This window comes from Schistocerca serialis, chromosome 7 (assembly GCF_023864345.2).
Source record: "Schistocerca serialis cubense isolate TAMUIC-IGC-003099 chromosome 7, iqSchSeri2.2, whole genome shotgun sequence".
In the NCBI taxonomy this organism is placed as follows: domain Eukaryota; kingdom Metazoa; phylum Arthropoda; class Insecta; order Orthoptera; family Acrididae; genus Schistocerca; species Schistocerca serialis.
In genome coordinates, this window is record NC_064644.1 from 354,674,225 (window position 1) to 354,695,000 (window position 20,776).

Genomic DNA, 20,776 nt, shown 5'->3' on the forward strand with positions numbered 1-20,776 from the left:
ATTAAAAATTTACTCTTTCTGGTGGACACGCGTCCAGATCGTCCGCTCTCAAAATTCTGCCATCTCTCTTCCCACATCCATCACTGCTGGCGGCTCTTTCTGGTGGACACGCGTCCAGATCGTCCGCTCTCAAAATTCTGCCATCTCTCTTCCCACATCCATCACTGCTGGCGGCTCACCTCCAACTGCGCAACGTTACGCGCTGTTCACATCCAACTGCCCAACACTACAATAGCGAATATTCCAACAATGCCTGCCAGCCACAGACTGCTCACAGCACAGCCAGTGATTTTCATACAGAGTGCTACGTGGCGTTGCCAACATAAAAACCTAAACAGCCTCCTTACATAGCCCTCATGCTCCCCACAAAATTTTTTACAAATCGTTTAGCGCAATGGCCAATAATGACTTGATAAAATTTTTCATAATTACAATAACAAAGATATCAAATGCACACACTTATTGATGCAATGTTGGTCAAAAGCAAAAATTGTTCTCATGAAGACAGTCCCGATCATTCATCACAATAGTAATTACAGTTTTCTTTTTTTTCTGAAAGTCTGAGGAGTAAAAGAAAATGCACATGGATGTAGTGGATTTCCATGCAGTGTTGAAGAAGTAGTGTTGTCCTTCCAACGGAAAGACAGTGCTGTCTCTTGACATGCAGATAGGTAGCGGGCCACAACAGAGCAAATCCACAACTGAGTCACTCAAAGTGTTGAAGAATATTGGTAGGTAGGTCATCACAGAGCAGACCCACTGTAGTCCTGGTAGAGAGTATGGTACCGGTGGGTCATCAAAGGTGCAGACCCACTGCAGCCCCTGTAGAGACGGTCAGTAACCATCTGTTGCGACTTTGCAAGTGCACAATCACCATCGAAGAGTCTTGCAGACAATATAGCAAGTCCATAAACCACCACTTGTGCACTAACAAAGTTTTTGGAATTGTCCTTAGAACCAGCAGTGCTGTTAACCAGTTCCTTGCTGAATTATTAACACACGTGCAAACACTAACAGTCCCAACTTCTCACATATTGTGCACATACTATGACCAACAGAAACGTCTGCAGTGAAGTGAAACTTAATTTAGTAGCGTCGTGATATAATCGTGTAGCTGTCAAAGAAACCGAATGCTAAGTCATCTTTAATCTCACAGAAAGTACTTCAAATAAAGAATGTCTTTTGAAGTAAACCAAAATATTGCATTAAAATCTCATTAGAGGTATATGTTCTAAGTATGTAAGCCGTATATTCGATACATAATCGTGCAACTAACAAGCAGGAATGTACAAATAACAACGCTGAGTCGTCTGTTCACTGTAACAATGCATTCGTAATTAATGTTTAAATAAGATCTCTTAGTTCTTGACTGGATAGTTAACTTCAAACATTGTTGCATGTTAACAGTTTCTAAGTATGACAAAGCGTACTAGTAACATGAAATGAAAAGTTTTATTGCAAAGACTAAGTTAAAAAGTAGATTATCTCTCAATAAAGGGTTTTACATGTGAAATGTGGTGCAATCTTTTACCCTTTCTAGTGCGTAGAGCTACCATTTCAAAGCAAATATCATGTTGCATACGTCAGTAAAGAATGTTCAGATTATTATAAAGGTTAGCGTCTATGTTATTTTTCTCTGAACCAGCCGGCGCACGTGGCTGCCTGCGGTGCGAGTCATTGTCTGTCTCTTTGTTGGCGAGCGTCGTTATTAGGATTAGGAGACCTAACTTCTATAAATTCACCTTGTCGAGAGGGCCCTGCCCTGTTTGAATCCCGCCAGTTCTGATGAAATTCAGGTCCGTCGTTACGATTATATCGTCTGTCGTCATGTCGGTAGATTCCATAGTTTCTTTCTTGTTGGTCACGTGGTGGAGAATTTCTCCCTGAATCGCAACTGCACGGTGGACTGTTGCGTCTGAAGTTGTTCTGTCTCCCTTGATAATAATTGTTTTGGTTCTCATATTGTCTGTTTATATGGTTGTCTCTGTCATAGTCATTACCGCGGAGAGCTGATCTATTCCTGTGATTATTATTACCCTGTCAGTGGTGGTCATATGGGTGGTGTCTGTTTTGGTCACGATTTGCGTTGTAAGAATAGCCTTGTCGTGTCCAGTTATTGTTTCTGTCGTCACAGAATTGTGACGGATGTGACCTGTAATGATTGTTTTCCTCTTTTCGCGTCCCGCAATTGTCAGTGTCAATTTCCAATTCTTGTAACAGTCCCTGAAAAGCTTCAATGTCGTCTTTGCAACGTCCTGCCAAAATAACATGTCGTAAATGTTCAGACAATTCGATTAAGCAAATGCGGATGGCTTCTGAGGGGCTGTATGGGTTTGACAGGTACTGACTCTTGTGCAACATGTCTTCAAGATATTTGACAAGACTGGAAAATTCAGATCGTTCAAAGTGTTTCATCTTCATGATGCTATGTTTTACGCGATCTTGAGTAGCTTGAGACCAATATGCTGAGAGGAATGCATGATAAAATTCTCCTCCACTTTGACAATCGTTAATGACCAATCGCATTCTTACAGTTGGTTCATTCTCTAAGTAGCCACACATAAATTCTAATCTGTGCTCCAATGACGAGTTGGCAGGAAAACGATGAGAAAATTGATTAAGCCACGCTTGTGGATGAATGTCGTTGCCAAAGTTCTTAAATGTTTTGAATTTACGTGTAGTAATGAAGAGCTTATAGTCAAAGTCATCGTGTCGGCAAGTCGCATATCGGTCATTGTTACGTCGTCTCAGCGGTTCCAACTCAAAATTCGGTGCGCCTGGCCAATTTCTTTCATAATTTCCGAAATGCCCTGTGTTATTATTTTGTGGCTTTTCCATATTTCTAAGTTCCTCTTCCCGTGTTGGAACGCGAGTCTCCTCTGAAATATTTAATTCTTGTATTACTTGTGCCAACTGATCTTGTGCTTCCAGGATTTCTCTTTTGTGTTGTGTATTAATTTGATCCTGGTTTTGTTTGAGCTTCCTAATTTGTTCGTACTCTTCTGTGTCATTCAAGTCTACCAGTCCAGTGTCGTAGATTAATTATTTAGCTGATCCGAAAATTCGACTACTTTCTCTGATAATGAACTAATTTCCTCCATGTGCCTTTCTGAACCAATTTTAAGAGTATCTACTGTGTCCTTTAAGTTTTCTTGAGTTTTTGCAAGTTGCATAACCGAATTGGTAGCTGCAACTGAGACAGTTTTAGCCTGCAATGTCTCGTGATTTTCATGAACGATAGTTTGCAGTTCTTTTATGGCTGCTTCGTTATTCTGTAATGCATTTTCATGCCGCGAAAAATAGGCTGAAAATGCTCACAAATTTTTGTTTTTACATCATTACAGACGAATCGATGTTATGTAACTTAGTTAAATCTTCACGTGTTTGTTGAAGTGTTTCTTTAATTTGTTTCTGATTTTGGTCCATTTCTTGCTGTGACTGTTATTGATTTTGTTCCATTGTGTCTAACTGTTGCTGTGTTTGTCTCTGATTTTGTTCCATTTGTTGCATTAATTTCAATAATAATGCATTAGTGACTGGAATCTGTTCCTTTATGCTTTTCGCCAGTGCATTTGCACCGGCAACATTCGCATTTTGAAAATCAGATAATGTGTCTTGACTTAATTGATAATGTAAAACCTGAATCTACGGTATTCGCAAGATTCTGTCCTGTCATTTCGAGTTCCTGGGGCGATCTGTTGCCGACCGATCGATCGACAATACTGCCCTGTTCACTACCTTTTTCACTGTCTACACGATTATTTATTGCTTGGTCCATTTCCCTGTGGACATTTACCAAGTTACTATGTTGAACATTAGGTAATTCATTACACAGTGCGCTAGCACGTTACTCTCGTCTTCACTGTCCTTTCTCAGTTTACTTTGGAGCGTAGTATTACTTTTTTACACGCCATTATTGTCACAATATTTCACACGATAACACAGAAAAGCACAATTTGAAAAGTAAAAAGAGAAAACATATTAAAATAGCACTGAAAATATTTAATTGGAAGTGCATCTGCGAAATACTTGGTGCAAATCTACATGCGTGCCACAACTTTTTTACACTACAGCAATGAAAAAGTACAACTACAAAAGAAATTCTCTCTAAAATTTCGCTCTAGCAATAAACAATAGCTACACTAATCACACAAACTACAAGAAAAAATCAGATGATTTCAAGACCGAATCCTGGCAGGGTCGCCATATGAAACGTCCCCTTCGAAAAATTTAAAAATGACAGAGCTGGAAAACCTCTTACGCTATTTGATTTTCAAATAGCTGAGCAGAACTGAACGTACTCAGACATTTCTCTCTTTGCTTATTCTGATCAACACTAAACTGACAAACAATATTTTTTAGCGCAACGCAATCTGACTTTCAATAATCCCTACAAAAGAATGGCCCTAACTAACAATAATCTATACCTTTCATGAATCACTTACCTCACAAAAATCTTCATTACTCGAACTAATGCAATACAGCGAGTGCCAATACTGCCAGCTACATAAAGGATTCTAACTACTGAAGGCACTAACTACTGATAGGCATAGTTAGCAAATGAAAGATTTTGATAGAGAACAAACAATGTATTTACCTTAATAATGTTCAAAAATCATCATATATATATATATATATATATATATATATATATATATATATATATCAGTTCATGATATCCAGTATTACAAATTTACTCTTTCTGATGGACACACGTCCAGATCATCCGCTCTCAAAATTCTGCCATCTCTGTCCCCACATGCACCACTGCTGGCGGCTCACCTACAACTGTGCAACGCTATGCGCTGTTCACATCCAACTGCCCAACACTACAATAGCAAATATTCCAACAATGCAAACCAGCCACAGATTGCACACAGCACTGTCAGTGATTTTCATACAGAGCGCTATGTGGCGTTACCAACATAAAAACCTAAACAGTCTACTTGCATTATCACACATACACAGCCATCTTACAAGCTTCTACCAGTGTTTTCGATCTTCTGGAAAAAAATCGTGTCTAGGTTCTACCTGTCTAGAATTAGTATAGTTGTAAATTCTTACAACGAGGACCAGTATGATGAGTGTGAACCCTCAGATATATTCGAACAGAAGCAGACAACGTAGAGCGTTATGGCACCTTGGTAAGTGGAGCGGGTGGTAATGCTGCAGCGCGCTGGAGGAGCGCTACACGGAGCTGGTGTCGTCGTGCGAGCGCCTGACGCTGGAAGTGGAGGAGCTGGCCCGCTCCCAGCTGCTGGAGGGCGACGCCTGGAGGGCCGAGGTGCGGGGAGAGCGCCGCCTCGGCGCAGAGAGGGCAGACGCCCTGCGACAGGTGCGTGTCCACTGTCTGCTGGCGACTGCTCACATGCTCAAAACTCTCTTTTCATGACTGAAAGATAGCATGAATTACACTTCATAATTGTTCCGATTGTAGTCATCAGTCCTCACCTCATCCTACGTTTTATTTCATCGCGTACATCTCTTTACGTTCTCATTCTACATCTACATTTACATGACTACACTGCAGTCCACCTTGCAAAGGTCTGATCGAACCATCTTCACACTATTACTATTATTAATAAACTCTCCCCAGGCGTAGTGCAGAAAAATTTCTTGTGTGCCAGTTTATTCCTAAATTGTCTCGTAACTTTTTTTATATTTTAAGGATCTTAGCGCAAGCTCCTTCACTCACGTAACTCTATGGCCTGCAGAGATGTTTTTGTTTTTATTTTAACCAAAATTATATGTTGTTCACATATTGCAACATCCTCTGAGCTTTTCAAGCTAATTAAGGTCATAAAAGCATCGTCTTTTCTGAATGCACTTCTGACCAAAAACCAGCTGGAGTTTATAAAGTTTTTTTAACCATAACTTTTGCATTCTTGTGTAGATATTTCCATAGCAACTGTAATCCCCTAAAAATATTTATTTATATCCTAACAAAAAGTAAAATACCGACATTCATAAATTTAGCTCTAAAATTTTTAAATGTAACGAAATATTTTCTTAAAAATTTTCATTCCCAGCTGCACTCTCTTAGTAGCTGAATTTCCAGAAACACTGAATTATGCATTCTTTTATTTCTAACCGAGAAGTCAAATACCACTTGTCACAGATGGAACCAGAAAAATCTTTTAGTAGTTCTTTAGTAATTATTTATTTTCATAACAAACTTTCACGCTTTATTTCACCCTTTTAGTGGTTGAATTTCCAAAAATGTTGAAACAGATATTTATTATTTTGTGACTGAGAAACCAAATACCAGTTTTCGTAGTTCTAACTTCAAAATTCCCTTAATACTTCTAAAATGCGTTTCATTATTTATGTCACCCGCTTCGAAGTGGAATTTCGGACAATTCCTTCTTAAACGACACCTACACTATAAGAGCCACACCGTTTCCAAGCTTCAACAATCTATCCTTATCGATGTTGGCTGGGTGATGATGATTCAGTGCATCTGTCTGACCCTATTTCACCCCTTTAAGGTTTGAAATCAAGATTCTCCAAGGACAGAGAAACACGTATTCTTTCGTCTCTAACCGAGAAGCCAAACGCCAATTTTCAAAGATTTGGCTATAAAAATACTTTGGCAACTAAATATTTTCATAAAACGTTTCACCTTCTATTATTCTTCCTTAGGGGAGGAAATTCCAAAAATAGTGTCATGCGTATGTTTTATTTTTAACAGAGAAGCCAAATATAAATTTTCATACATTTAGATACAAAAACGCCAAACGCCAATTTTCAAAGATTTGGCTATAAAAATACTTTGGCAACTAAATATTTTCATAAAACGTTTCACCTTCTATTATTCTTTCTTAGGGGAGGAAATTCCAAAAATAGTGTCATGCGTATGTTTTATTTTTAACAGAGAAGCCAAATATAAATTTTCATACATTTAGATACAAAAATGCTAGCACAATGAAATTTTTCCATTGAACTTTCAACCCCTGTTTCACCCCTATAGGGGTTGAATTTCCAGAAACAGTAAACACTTTTCTTTTTTGTAACTTGTAACCGAGAAAAACACGGATGTTCATAGATGTGGCTTTAAAAATACTTTAGTAGTTCTTTAATAGTGACATATTTTCAAAAGAGGTCTTCACCCATTATTTCACCCCCATAGGGTTAAATTTCCAAAAATGTTGAAAATGGATTTCTTTATTTGTGCCCAAGAAACCAAATACCAATTTTCGTAGGTCTACCTTCAAAATTTCTTAATAGCGACATTTTTCAAAAAACCATTCATCCCCCATTTCACCCCATCAGGGTTGGAATATCGAAAAATCCCTTCTTAAACAGGTTAAAAGTATAAAGTTCATACTTTTGCCAACTTTGAAATTTCTATCCTTAGCGGTTTTGGGAGGCCGATGATGAGTCAGTGAGTCAGGACATTGACGTGTATGTATAGAGATGCGCAGATCGCAGAAATCAGTCACGTCGCTAACGCTGAATGACAACTGAAAGCAGTGTTCATCACTGTCAATGACTGCAATTCTAATTATTTCAACATGTTCAATCCTCTCGGTAACCGGTGGTATTCCGCACCCTTGGGATTTTTAGCTGGCTCACGAAAGGCAAGTTTTCACGCTGGGAATGGAATAGTCATAAAGTTTATATAGTTTTCTAGGCCTCCACAGCCAGAGTTGACATAAAATTTAGTGAGAATCACAACGCGTTGCAATGTAAACAACTATACTGAAGAAACGAACATTTTGACCACAGTCGCAGCAGTCTTTTTCTGCATCTTCTCGTGTGCTTTGGCTGTGTGGAGTTACTTATATTTTGTTATCACTGCTCAGTTAGTGTCATTGCTGTTCACTGAGCATTACGTTACGCCACAATATTGAAGTTCGTTCTTACGATAGGCCTCTTGATATGCTGGGAGAAGGAAAATTTGGAAATTTGTGGTAAAGTCTCATGGTACCAAACTACATATGTTATCAGGTCCCTAAGCCTACGCACTACTTAATCTGACTCAAACTATGGACAACATACACACCCTTGCCCGAGGGAGGAGTCGAACCTCCGACGGGGGAGGCCGCACGGACCGTGACAAGACGCCCTAGACCGCGCGGCCACCCCGCGTGGCCGAAGGAGAAGGACCTTCATTATAATTGATAGGAGGAAGTGGAGATAACCTGTGGTCTATTACCTCTTGTATTGTTTCCTATGATGATGGTCATCTGTGCATGAGGTGTTGTCTCCAGGTTTTCCCCTGCTGGGCCGGCCGAAGTGGCCGAGCGGTTAAAGGCGCTACAGTCTGGAACCGCACGACCGCGACGGTCGCAGGTTCGAATCCTGCCTCGGGCATGGATGTGTGTGATGTCCTTAGGTTAGTTGGGTTTAAGTAGTTCTAAGTTCTAGGGGACTTATGACCACAGCAGTTGAGTCCCATAGTGCTCAGAGCCATTTGAACCATTTTTTCTCCTGCTGGATGCAGACCGCGCGGCCCAGTTACCATTCTTGGTGCAGCCAGTTGGACTCTGCGGGATGGTAGTGAGGATGGGGCAAGTTTGAATCCATCCTTTCCATTAATCTTGTCAGGTGTTAGGTGTTTCGCCAACCCTGGCTGCTTGGCCAGTTCACAAGTTTCGTTAAATTTGATTTCCTTGCCACATTCTTGCTGTGTACTGGCCAATTGGCCGGCCTTGTCGAAACGCAAGATCAGACAAGCCATAGAAGTAATAATACACCATACAAACATGAAGAGAGAAGATGGATGCAGGCTCGCCCCATCCCGACTACCAGCCCGCAGAGTTCTAAAGACACGAAGCGTAACAACGACCTCCTAAAAACTGTGACTTCATGCTCAGTGAGCAGTGATGACAAAGTATTTAGTGATTTCACGCAGTCGAAGCACGCCAGAAGAAAGCCACTATAAAGTCGCCAAAATGTTGGTTTATCCAGTATAGGCTTTTTTTTTTTTTTAACTTTGTGATGTGGTACGCCACTCAGAAAATTTTATGTCAACAGTAATAAAGTCATTCTTCCACACACGTAGGGCATTGGGACGCTGTCTGCCATCCCAGTTCAGCAGGACTGTCGATGAGGCTGCGCGGCGTGCCGTAAAACTGCATTGTGCGACAAGCACACAGAATCCGTTTTAGCCAAGATAGGAATCTGAAAGGCAGTAAGAAAAACTAGCTCACAAAGCCTGAGTGCAGCTGAAATGTCCTAGTAATGGGTTCTGGTTGGTTTATTGTTATTTTTTCGGTAACGGGGGCGAGGTCCCGTAGTAATGGGTTCTGGTTGGCTTATTGTTATTTTTTCGGTAGCGGGGGCGAGGTCTCATGTTTTTGTATTTGTATTTCTCTTCGTTAGCCATGACTGTAGGTCTGTCATTTAGTAGGAGGGAATTTCTGCTATCTACCGCGTGCCTTGGAGTATAGACCGTACTGACTAACGACGAAAAAATGCGAAAAAGTATAAAAGTATTAAACTTGATTATTAAATTATCTCGCCAGGTCTGCTGCAATTACCCGGCGAAATTCCATGCAGGGATAACCAGGTTTCGAAGAATGAAGTTAGCGGACACTTGCTTCAGGGGCTCCGTTGAGGTCACTTAATGTGGGGGCTCGGTGGGCGACACTTGTTCCAGAGGTTGAAGCAACACGAGATGTCGCAGACATTGAGCACAGCACGAAGCACGACCTGCGCTCTTAGAATCTGCAGTAACTTCTCCAACCATCTTGCACCCTCTCATAGCTTAAAAGCGGCAAGTAAGTCAGTTAATGTGATTCAGGGTCTTATTTCACAGATCTAATTTTCGCAGCCAGCTAGTAATTAACCTCTTCTAACCATTGGCCACTTTCACGTCACAGTTATATATATATATATATATATATATATATATATATATATATATATATATATATATATATACGATGCGCCAGAGGTATACGCCGAACACGATGTTCTTCCCTCTCGGTAGCATCACGTGGCCATCCGAAGATCGGTTTTCTTGCAACGGTACATTCTTTTGACCACAGCTGACAGCATTCATGTAGAGTGACTTCATCCCTGCCAACATTGTAGAAGGCGTTATCGCAGGAGAAACATCCACCTCCTCGTAGCCCTGTGACACGGCCTCGTACAGGCTCAGTTATGTGTTAATAATGGCTTCTTTGCGCTTTAAAAGCTTTCTTTACTATCATCACCTCACCACGTCCAATCTCAAAGGTAACTAATGCTCGCACCCGCTACAGCGTGTATTTACAGCAAAACAGATGTATGTCCTCGTAGCATCGCTACTAGCGCCACTCTTATGCGACTGGTGTGAAATTTCTATAATCATCATCTGTCAGGTGCAGAAACATCCCTGTCAACTTTCGTTTATGTCGCACATCTCCTTCTTGGTGCTCCGATTTTTTTCCGTCAGTGTACGCGTAACTCACAGCACCCAAGTCAGCCATATTACATTCGTACAATAACAGATAATGAGAGCACTAAGTGACTTCCAACAAACTTTGAACCTAATTTAAAACCTTTAAGAAACATTTTCTCGCTGCCACCTGGCACAAAACGAAGAAATCAAGAATGTTTATGGCTTACTATAATTTCGCTGTTCATGTAGTAAATCTTGAGCTTCAGGCAAGACGTTTATTATTTCCTTGCAATAAACTCTGTTTGCATTACATTTCGCAGACAGTACCCACATATGCCAAAGAATACATCTGCGAAATTATATCATTTTACGACACATATTGCAGGGTGTATGACATAATAAACATTGAGATTCGTGAGAAACCGGCTTTTACTTAAAACGGAGCGCAAATGACCCAGACTCCACTCATGCGGTGGTTAATAATGAATGCACTTGGACACTTCTAACAAACTTTAACCACAGATACAAGATACAAGCCTTTTCTAAACTTGTTCTCGTTTATACGCTAAACGTAAGGTATTTAACATATTAACCAATTTGTAAAGTAATCAGAAGTTGGGTTGTATTCTTTTTACTGGTGTACCCGTAAATGTTGGCGACTGTTGTCGCCTCGAATTCTGAAATATTTGCAGGTTTTGCCGGTCTCGTATCCTGTGAGTCAACAAGTGAGGATTAGGAATCATGTGAACCAGAGAATTACTTGGAAAACGGTCGTCCAGCGCCCGTAGTGGTCACTTTATATCAGCTGCTTTAATAGTCTCCAATTTCGGACAATGCAACGACCTAACAAGTATCTGCTGGATAGTTGGGCAAAAAATAGTTAAAAGTGTCATGAGCGGACGATCATTTTAGCTTTAGGAAAGGTACAGGCATCAGAGGGGTACTTCGGACCATGATATGGAAGCAAGACTTAAGAAGAATCACCATCATCGGATTTGTAGACCCAAAATAAGAGTTCGACAATGAATGATGAATAATGGTGCAACAGATACAATTTTTTTCAGGAAAATAGATGTAATCTATAGGGAAGACAGGTAATATACAATAAGTAAAAGAACCAAGACTTAACAGTAAGAATTGGAGGCCGAGGATGAATCCGATTACAAAGGCTATAAGATAGGAGTGAAGAGTAATAAAAGAACGGTGCATGAGTGGGACTAAAATTAACAATGAAAGGATATCAGTGATAAGATTCTCTGATGACTCCACAATATTCAGTGAATTTGAAGAAGAATTACAGGAGGTGTCGAACGGAATAAACAGCCTAATGAGTATTCGCCATGGCGTGACAGTAAACCAAAGACAAAAGGAAATAATGAGCAAAGCAGAAGTAAGATTAGCGATAAACGGAATATCAACATTGGAAACCACGTGGTACGCAAATCTTAGGAGTTCTGCTATGATAAACCTTTTATAACGTACTGTTTTTTATCCACTTGACTACTTGGCGTGAAGACCAACTTAAAATGACACATTTCACAACAAAAAGGTTTTTATAAGACCTGAAGATGACGGCAAAGTTTGCTGAAACCGGTTGTTTTAAGTAAAGAAATATTTATGCGATCTTTGCTTCAGAAAGGTTTCAGAATTGAGTTACCTTGGAAATAAAACAGGACATAATGGATGAGGCAAGATCACACCTCGCGTCAGGATTTTTAGAAGAGGTGGAGGTTCAACAGGCGAAACGGTGACGTTACTGGTGTAGGAGACCAAACTTTTGAGATGGTGTAGATGGCTGTCATATGCCCTACAGGGTCAGTGAAAGAGCAATATCTGAAATAACATATGTTTAATGTGTAAAATGTGCAGAGTCATATCTTCAGAGCTACAGTCAGCGACCTGGCGCAGAAGCGCACACACAGCGTATGTCTTATCAGCAAGTGTGACTTGCTGATAAGACATAAACACTGCCCAGGGTTAGTGCCACGACCGAGTGCTGTGCCCATGGCGGCTGCGTCGAGGAAGGCACTGCCCACCGAGATGTTCCGTGTTGACCTAGACTGGTTTTTATTAAGCGCTCTCGAAAAGGAATCTGTGCTTACGCAGATGCCAACAGAATGTTACAGACGGTGGGTGCCATAGAGGCGGAAGCCACGGATCCAGATCGACGACACAACCCACAGCCAGGGAAGCGGTACTATGCACAGCCAGCGAGGCGGTACTCCGGTGTCATGCCCAATAGGTTGTAGGCGGTAGTCTGCAGTCAGTCGGTATGGCTCTTTTACGCCCACGTCCTGTTCAGTCAAGGCGACAACTTCCAACAGTCGCAGTTTGCTGTGACTAAGTCCCTCTACAGCCGGCTGTCTGTGGTCTCGGAGGCGAAGTCTTCATTCGGCAGCAGACAGCACATCACAATTCGCCAGTCAGGCTATAACTACCGAGACTGTCATTCTGTCGCAATAAGAGATGGAGGCACTGAGAGTGAAACTTCAGGGAAGCTCATATTTAAAACCGGACATCACTTCATCATACCAAGTGATGCGGTCATTTGCTGTCATTCTCTCGAGGAGTCAGTGGACTTGTCTCCATTGTGGTATCTCAGCTATTGTACGTTCCCTTTGACTTCACGCTTTCCGTCCATAACAGGGCACCGCTGAGTGACTGATAACGGAAGTTACAGGTTGCGGCTCCATAGTGTTCTCATACTTTGCGCTTCTCAATTACGGCTCGGCTTGATGTAGTGATGTGTTACTAGCATCAGTCTGTCTTGTGCAACAAAGCACTCGTTGCACGTCCCAGATATCGGTTGTGAAACACGCTATGAGCCGGAAATGGTTCCTTCGCGTCCGCGCCAAGAAATAAGTTTAAAAATTTGTATGTGAACCAGGTAACTGAATTTGCTGTGCAACAGCGTGCTAGCACGGGCCAAGAGGGCATCCTTGGCAAAACAGTCTTTTTTTTATTGGCCTCAGAAATTTCTGAGAGTATACGTTTGAAGCACAAACACTGCCCTTACTATGGGCGGAAATTTGAAGCACAGCGATGTGTAGAAGGGAGTCATGGGCTGTGGGAAAACGGGAAAAGATGTACTAAATAAGGATATTGGGTGGATTGATAATAAATGAGGAAGCTACCTCCAGACTCTGTGCGGAGCACTGTGGAAGACATCGACAATAAGAGGGGACAGTATGATAGAACATGAAGGAATAGCTCTGATGGTACTTGAGGGAGCGATAGAGGGTGAAACTATAGAGAAAGGCAGTGTTTGGAGAAAATTCAACGAATAATTGACGACGTTGATGTATGTGGTAGCCGCGCTAAGTGACCGCGAGGTTTGAGGCGCCTTGTCTTGGATTGCGCGGCCGCTCCCGCCGGAGGTTCGAGTCCTTCCTCGGGTATGGGTGTGTGTGTTGTTCTTAGCATAAGTTCATTTAAGTGGTGTGTAAGCCTAGGGGCCGACGACCTAAACAGTTTAGTCCCTTAGGCATTCACACAATTCGAACGTTTCTTATACCTGGTACGCAAATGTGAAGAGATTGACACAAGAGACGAAAGCGCAATTCGTCACATGAAAATGGTCAGAAAACTGAAGACTCCCAGAGAAAAAGAAAAAGCTCTTATTTGCAAGAAACTAATAGAATTTTTTTAAGACAGGACACAAACACGTGTTGAAATAAAATCAATAGACGAACACCTTCTAGATCACAAGTTCTTTAACTATTGGCCACTGCTTTCAATTACTTTATTATTAACAAACTGCACTTTGTGGCACCAGACTGAAGGTGATTTGCAGCGCAATTGTAACCGATAGTCACTAATAAAAGAAGTTGTGATCCAGACAATATATTTACTACTACCTGAGTACCCGGCGTTGCCCAGGTATGTATTTATTCCCGTTACCTGTTAGTATATCTCCTCCTTCCCCCTTTCTCTGTCCACCATCCCCCCTACCTCTGTCCACCTCCTGCTCCTCCTCCTCCTCCTACTCCCCCTCCTCCTGCTTCCCGTAGCTATCTGTTACAAGTACCAAATTTGATCTAAATCGTTCCAGGGGTTTAGGATGAGCCTTTCACCCATGACTTTGCCCGCGTACGCACATGTCAAATATATGTCACACATACTCGTATTTAACATATTGCAGTCGTATTTGTTCGCATATTTCACATCTACATCTTGCGAATTTCGCCCCGTAGTTTCATTTTCATGCAGCTCAGTGTTTATGATGTCGCATCTCCTAAACTATGTCATGTACAATGATATATTTTTCCTCTGTAGCGAAGAAGTAATAGACTGAATTGTCATGGATGATGCGGCAGTGTTTCATGCATCTCAGTATTTAACGTCACATCTTCTGAACTATGTGTCTCACAATGATATACAGGTATATACAGCGGTATAAGTGCAATCTATGTGCAAAATGTGTTGCTAATAGAGTAAGCAATAAAGAAGAAATAAATTAAAATGTCATTCATGATGTGGCAATTTCTTTCGCAGTTCAATATTTGACGTCATAATTACTGAGCCATGCGTCGTACAGTGGTATACTTTTGTAGGTTCATTCAGCGGCAGATATGAATACTATCTGCGAAAAGCTTTGGGAACAGAGTGATTAGCAACGGTGCAATAATTTTAAACGTCTTCCATGATGCGGTAATTTTTCACGCATTTCAGTGTTTACGACGTCATATCTCCTAATCTAAGTGTCGTACAATGATTTAATTTTTTGGTAAATGCAGTGGTATATGTAATACTGCCTACAAAATGTGTCACGAATAGAGTAAGTAGAAAAGGAGGAATAAATTAAAACGTCACGCCTCACGCGGCAGTTTCACTGCGTGAACAGCGAAAATGTAGTACGCGATAAACTTCCTTCCCTTGTTGTGGGGTTTGTCAGCGAGAAAAATTTGGTAAAGGTACGAAATTATGTACGAAGTTTGTGGAAAGTCACTAAATACTCTCTCTCTCAAATACTGGATGGCTAAACTAAGTGTATTTTCGTGTCGTGGGCTACACTGATTTTCCAACCCTAGCCCCACCGCTTTGACAGGTGGTTGGTTCATATTCCCTCCCCCCCTCCCGCCCTCCAAAACATTCTTACCAGATAGTAAATGATCAGTGTACCAGGTTTGGTTAGTAACGCTCCAGTGGTTGAGGAGGAGATGTGTAACATACATACATATATACATAGATTTTCATAATTTGTATAGATGAAAATACAAGTAGCTTGAATTATGGTTCAAAAATGGTTCAAATGGCTCTAAGCACTATGGGACTTAACACCAGAGGTCATCAGTCCTCTAGAACTTAGAACTACTTAAACCTAACTAACCTAAGGACATCACACACAACCATGCCTGAGGCAGGATTCGAACCTGCGACAGGAGCATCCACGTTGTTCCGGACTGAAGCGCCTACAACCGCTCGGCCACAGCGGTCGGCAAGTATAATAAAATATTCATAAGATGCATTCCATCATTAAAATTCTGAATCCGCGACGTATTCTAATATCATAAGAGTCCTAACAACGCTGTTGTTAGTAACGCCAATTCTACCAAAATCTGCATAACATCAGTTTATACCGAAATTTCTTATAAAATATTGAAAATGGAGCAGAATGAACCTAATCATTCATAATAAACATGTAATATAACCAAACCAGTTTCACTACTTCGTCTTCAAATATAGCCACAATTTATCTCTTTTCAACTACTACAAGCTAATGTAGTCAGGTTATTATTAAACCAGTAATTGTTTCATTAATATCCCTCACAGCGTCGTGTCATTTGGATTTACAGGAACTACAGGCGCTGAAAAAACGTATGGAAGAGGAGAACGTGGCGTTGAGCGGCGTCTGGGGCGACCAAGAGGCGCGGCTGGAGCGGCTGGAGAACAGGGTGGCCTCACTGGCCTCCAGGGTGGCCGACATGGACCAGCAGCTGGTCCAGCAGCAGGACCTCAGGCACGCAGTCCAGGTGCCAGGTACTCAATGCCCGTCTACCCCTAACGACATTTTTTTTGTTCTTTTCAGTTATTAGGTCTTTTCAGTTATCAGTCTTTCGACTGGATTGAAGCTGTTACCATCCTTGTGCCAACAATTCCAATATCTACGCAGGTACTGCATCATATATGGTTTGTATATCAAGTCTCTGTCAGCAGCTGACAGCCCTACTGCTCCTTCTATAGCTACAGCCGTATCTACATCAATACTCAGTAAATCACTGGGTAGTGCACAGCAGAGGGTTGTTGTTGTTGTTGTGGCCTTCAGTCCTGAGACTGGTTTGATGCAGCTCTCCATGCTACTCTATCCTGTGCAAGCTTCTTCATCTCCCAGTACTTACTGCAACCTACATCCGTCTGAATCTGCTTAGTGTATTCATCTCTTGGTCTCCCTCTACGATTCTTACCCTCCACGCTGCCCTCCAATGCTAAATTTGTGATTCCTTGATGCCTCAAAACATGTCCTACCAACCGATCCCTTCTTCTAGTCAAGTTGTGCCACAAACATCTCTTCTCCCCAATCCTATTCAATACCTCCTCATTAGTTACGTGGTCTACCCACCTTATCTTCAGCATTCTTCTGCAGCACCACATTTCGAAAGCTTCTATTCTCTTCTTGTCCAAACTAGTTATCGTCCATGTTTCACTTCCATACATGGCTACACTCCATACAAATACTTTCAGAAACGACTTCCTGACACTTAAATCTATACTCGATGTTAACAAATTTCTCTTCTTCAGAAACGCTTTCCTTCCCATTGCCAGTCTACATTTTATATCCTCTCTACTTCGGCCATCATCAGTTATTTTGCTCCCCAAATAGCAAAACTCCTTTACTACTTTAAGTGTCTCATTTCCTAATCTAATTCGCTCAGCATCACCCGATTTAATTTGACTACATTCCATTATCCTCGTTTTGCTTTTGTTGATGTTCATCTTATACCCTCCTTTCAAGACACTGTCCATTCCGTTCAACTACTCTTCCAAGTCCTTTGCTGTCTCTGACAGAATTACAATGTCATCGGTGAACCTCAAAGTTTTTACTTCTTCTCCATGGATTTTAATACCTACTCCGAATTTTGCTTTTGTTTCCTTTACTGCTTGCTCAATATACAGATTGAATAACATCGGGGAGAGGCTACAACCCTGTCTTACTCCTTTCCCAACCACTGCTTTCCTTTCATGCCCCTCGACTCTTATAACTGCCATCTGGTTTCTGTACAAATTGTAAATAGCCTTTCGCTCCCTGTATTTTACCCCTGCCACCTTCAGAATTTGAAAGAGAGTATTCCAGTTAACATTGTCAAAAGCTTTCTCTAAGTCTACAAATGCTAGAAACGTAGGTTTGCCTTTTCTTAATCTTTCTTCTAAGATAAGTCGTAAAGTTAGTATTGCCTCACGTGTTCCAACATTTCTACGGAATCCAAACTGATCGACCCCGAGGTCCGCTTCTACCAGTTTTTCCATTCGTCTGTAAAGAATTCGCGTTAGTATTTTGCAGCTGTGACTTATTAAACTGATAGTTCGGTAATTTTCACATTTGTCAACACCTGCTTTCTTTGGAATTGGAATTATTATATTCTTCTTGAAGTCTGGGGGTATTTCGCCTGTCTCATACATCTTGCTCACCAGATGGTAGAGTTTTGTCATGACTGGCTCTCCCAAGGCCATCAGTAATTCTAATGGAATGCTGTCTACTCCCGGGGCCTTGTTACGACTGAGGTCTTTCAGTGCTATGTCAAACTCTTCACGCAGTATCTTATCTCCCATTTCGTCTTCATCTACGTCCTCTTCCATTTCCATAATATTGTCCTCAAGTACATCGCCCTTGTATAAACCCTCTATATACTCCTTCCACCTTTCTGCCTTCCCTTCTTTGCTTAGAACTGGGTTTCCATCTGAGCTCTTGATATTCATACAGCAGAGGGTACTTTGGATTATAGCTGTTATTAGCGCTTTTTCCCGTTCCATGGAGAGTGAGAAGAATGGTTGCCCAATTTCGCTGTAATTATCTAATCCTTGTCGTCACATCTCCACGCCAACGAAACGTAATGGTTGCAGTATATTCATAGTTACATTACTTAATATTGCTTTCCGAAACATGCTAATAAGGTTCCTCGGGGTAGTTTGAAGCTGTCGCCAGTGATGGAACGAAATCCTTGAAGTTGTCACCAATGGTGATAGAAAAACGTGGAAGCCGTCACAGATGGGGAGAAGTAAGCCCTCGCCAATGTTCGGACGAAACAATAATTGCTGATCTTCGATACCGAATGATGGAATAAGTCATTGGAAGCCATCGCCAAGGACTGGAGAAAAAGTGAGCATACGGTGATCCTCGTTGCAAAATATTATGATTATACACTTTAAGTGGTCACCTGTGACTTCTCTTAACTACAACAAATTTTTATTGCCATTGCAATTGATGGACAATTTGTTGAGAGGAGACGTTGGAGCCGATGGTGGAAACGGACCGACGAAAAATGTGTATCCATTGCGCCAATCTATGGGACGAAACTGTGAGTGGTGATGCTGGAGCCAGTGGTGGCATTGAGCTGGTGAATTATGTTTGTCCTTGTCACAACTGTCAGCCTACTTCAGACGTTGGAAAATTGACGCTCAGGGTTAACGTGAATAATAGATTTACTGAAAAGAAAATGAACCTTCCATTTTCTTTCTCGGGAGCTTAACTGTCACAAACTTAAGAAACATTTCTAAATAAAGTCTCTGCCTTGAAGTGACTGAGATCAATTAAGTCTGGTGAAATGTCAGTCATACAAGACTGAATCACAACTACTGTAGCTCCACACTATTTTTATATGTGCACTATGAACCACATGACCATGGCATTTTGCTGTTTACATCTTATTGTTGACACTAGCAAATAATGCTATAGGTACGACCTTCTGAAAAGCATTTACCTCCCAAAATACGAGAAGCAAAGACCTTGTAACAAAAGTTTATTTGACAGTATCGCAGTTATTAGCTTTAGTGGTATACATTTGCAGCCTATTTTAGTAGAACTTCTTGCTTCGAATGATCGTTTCTTTTATATTGCCGGATACTGACCATACATCCTGGAGCATTCTGTATATCTCATACTGATAGAGCACTCTCACCATTGCCAGCTTAAGTGATTTCCTTCGTCCTCTAATGCATCAGCTATCTTATCCCATTGTCTTTCACCGCTCTTGCAATCCCAGGCGGCGAAAATAAATAGAACTGGCCCCAATTCGCAGGCGTGTTGAATGTGAAGACGCCAACGGCTTTTTAAATTGATTGTCTAGTGTCAGACCGTGTTTTAGAAGTTTTCACTGAACTGAGTATGGCCTGAAGGCAGGTGGCTGACAGCTTCTTGACCCGAAGAGTGTGAGGTATTATGTTTGTAATAGGCGCAGTGATTGGCTGTATGGAGAGCGATCGCTAACGAGGTGAGGTTTGCTCTCAACTGAGAACTGCGTGGCGGGAGGACCCTCTGGTGAGTGTTGTGAGGGCCCACATCGTTGGATAGCGTTGTAAGACATTGTTGGCGAGGCGCCAGTTAATAATCTCACTATTAGATTTGATAAAGTGCTGATTTTGCTGTTAGGAAAGGAATTACTCATTTCTCCGTCAGCAGAGAAAGGAATCTGTGCTTGTTTGCGGAGACGTGAAACTGTCTTTGTTTTCGTAGCAGTTTTCTAACGTGGCTGCCGAACCACGGCGGGCCATTTCCGTCCCTCAGAAATTTTCTCTGGACATACGTGTTTAAGGTGTATTGCATTTTGCTCTTGACTTTGTACATTGACGCTCAACATTGTCAGTGCCGGACATGAAATCTGTCGCTCGTCGCTGTTGCTAAACAGAAAGGTCTTTCTGCCTTTGTTTGTATTCATAACTACAACCGTATTTAATGATGTAGTATCGGCCTTATGATCACCGATTCCCTTATCTACGGTGAGTAGAAAAATTCGGGTCTGTCTGTGATCAGAAGGCCAAAGATGTCGGTTCCCTGATTAACTGCTCAAGATAATTTTCGGAAAAGACATATCGAACAGTTTCATGCGACTTCCTGTTCGTACTGTCTGTCGCAATCTATAGTTGGTAAGTTAAAATCTCCACCTAAAACTGTAACATAATCAAGACATTTGCGTAAAATATTCTCCAGTTTTCCCCTCAGATGTTCCGCCACTATTGCTGCAGAGGTAGCGGGTCTGTAAAAGCATCCGATGACCACCTTTAACACTTATCATTACCCAAATTACTTGCGATTCGGAATTTGTTCTAATCTCACTACGTACTGTAGTATTTTTTATTTCTATAAACACACCTCTACCACCATACCTTTGTGATATACATTCCAGTGCTGATTATAATTTCATTCCTACCGACGTATGGTGTCACCGAGATTTCTCTCCCTATTACTATGTCAGCACCGATAACATTAATAAGAGACATTAGTTCCGGGACCTT

At 41.4% G+C, this 20,776-nt stretch overlaps 1 protein-coding gene across 1 annotated transcript in view; it reads left to right on the forward strand.

Annotated features, from left to right (window-relative positions):
• LOC126413078 (TNF receptor-associated factor 3) overlaps positions 1–20,776 on the forward strand; it is a 68,635-nt gene that overhangs the window by 24,562 nt on the left and 23,297 nt on the right. The window contains exons 7-8 of the mRNA XM_050082975.1: positions 5,173–5,335; positions 16,126–16,309. Coding sequence (XP_049938932.1) covers positions 5,173–5,335; positions 16,126–16,309 — 347 coding nt within the window. The remainder of the gene's footprint in view (positions 1–5,172; positions 5,336–16,125; positions 16,310–20,776) is intronic.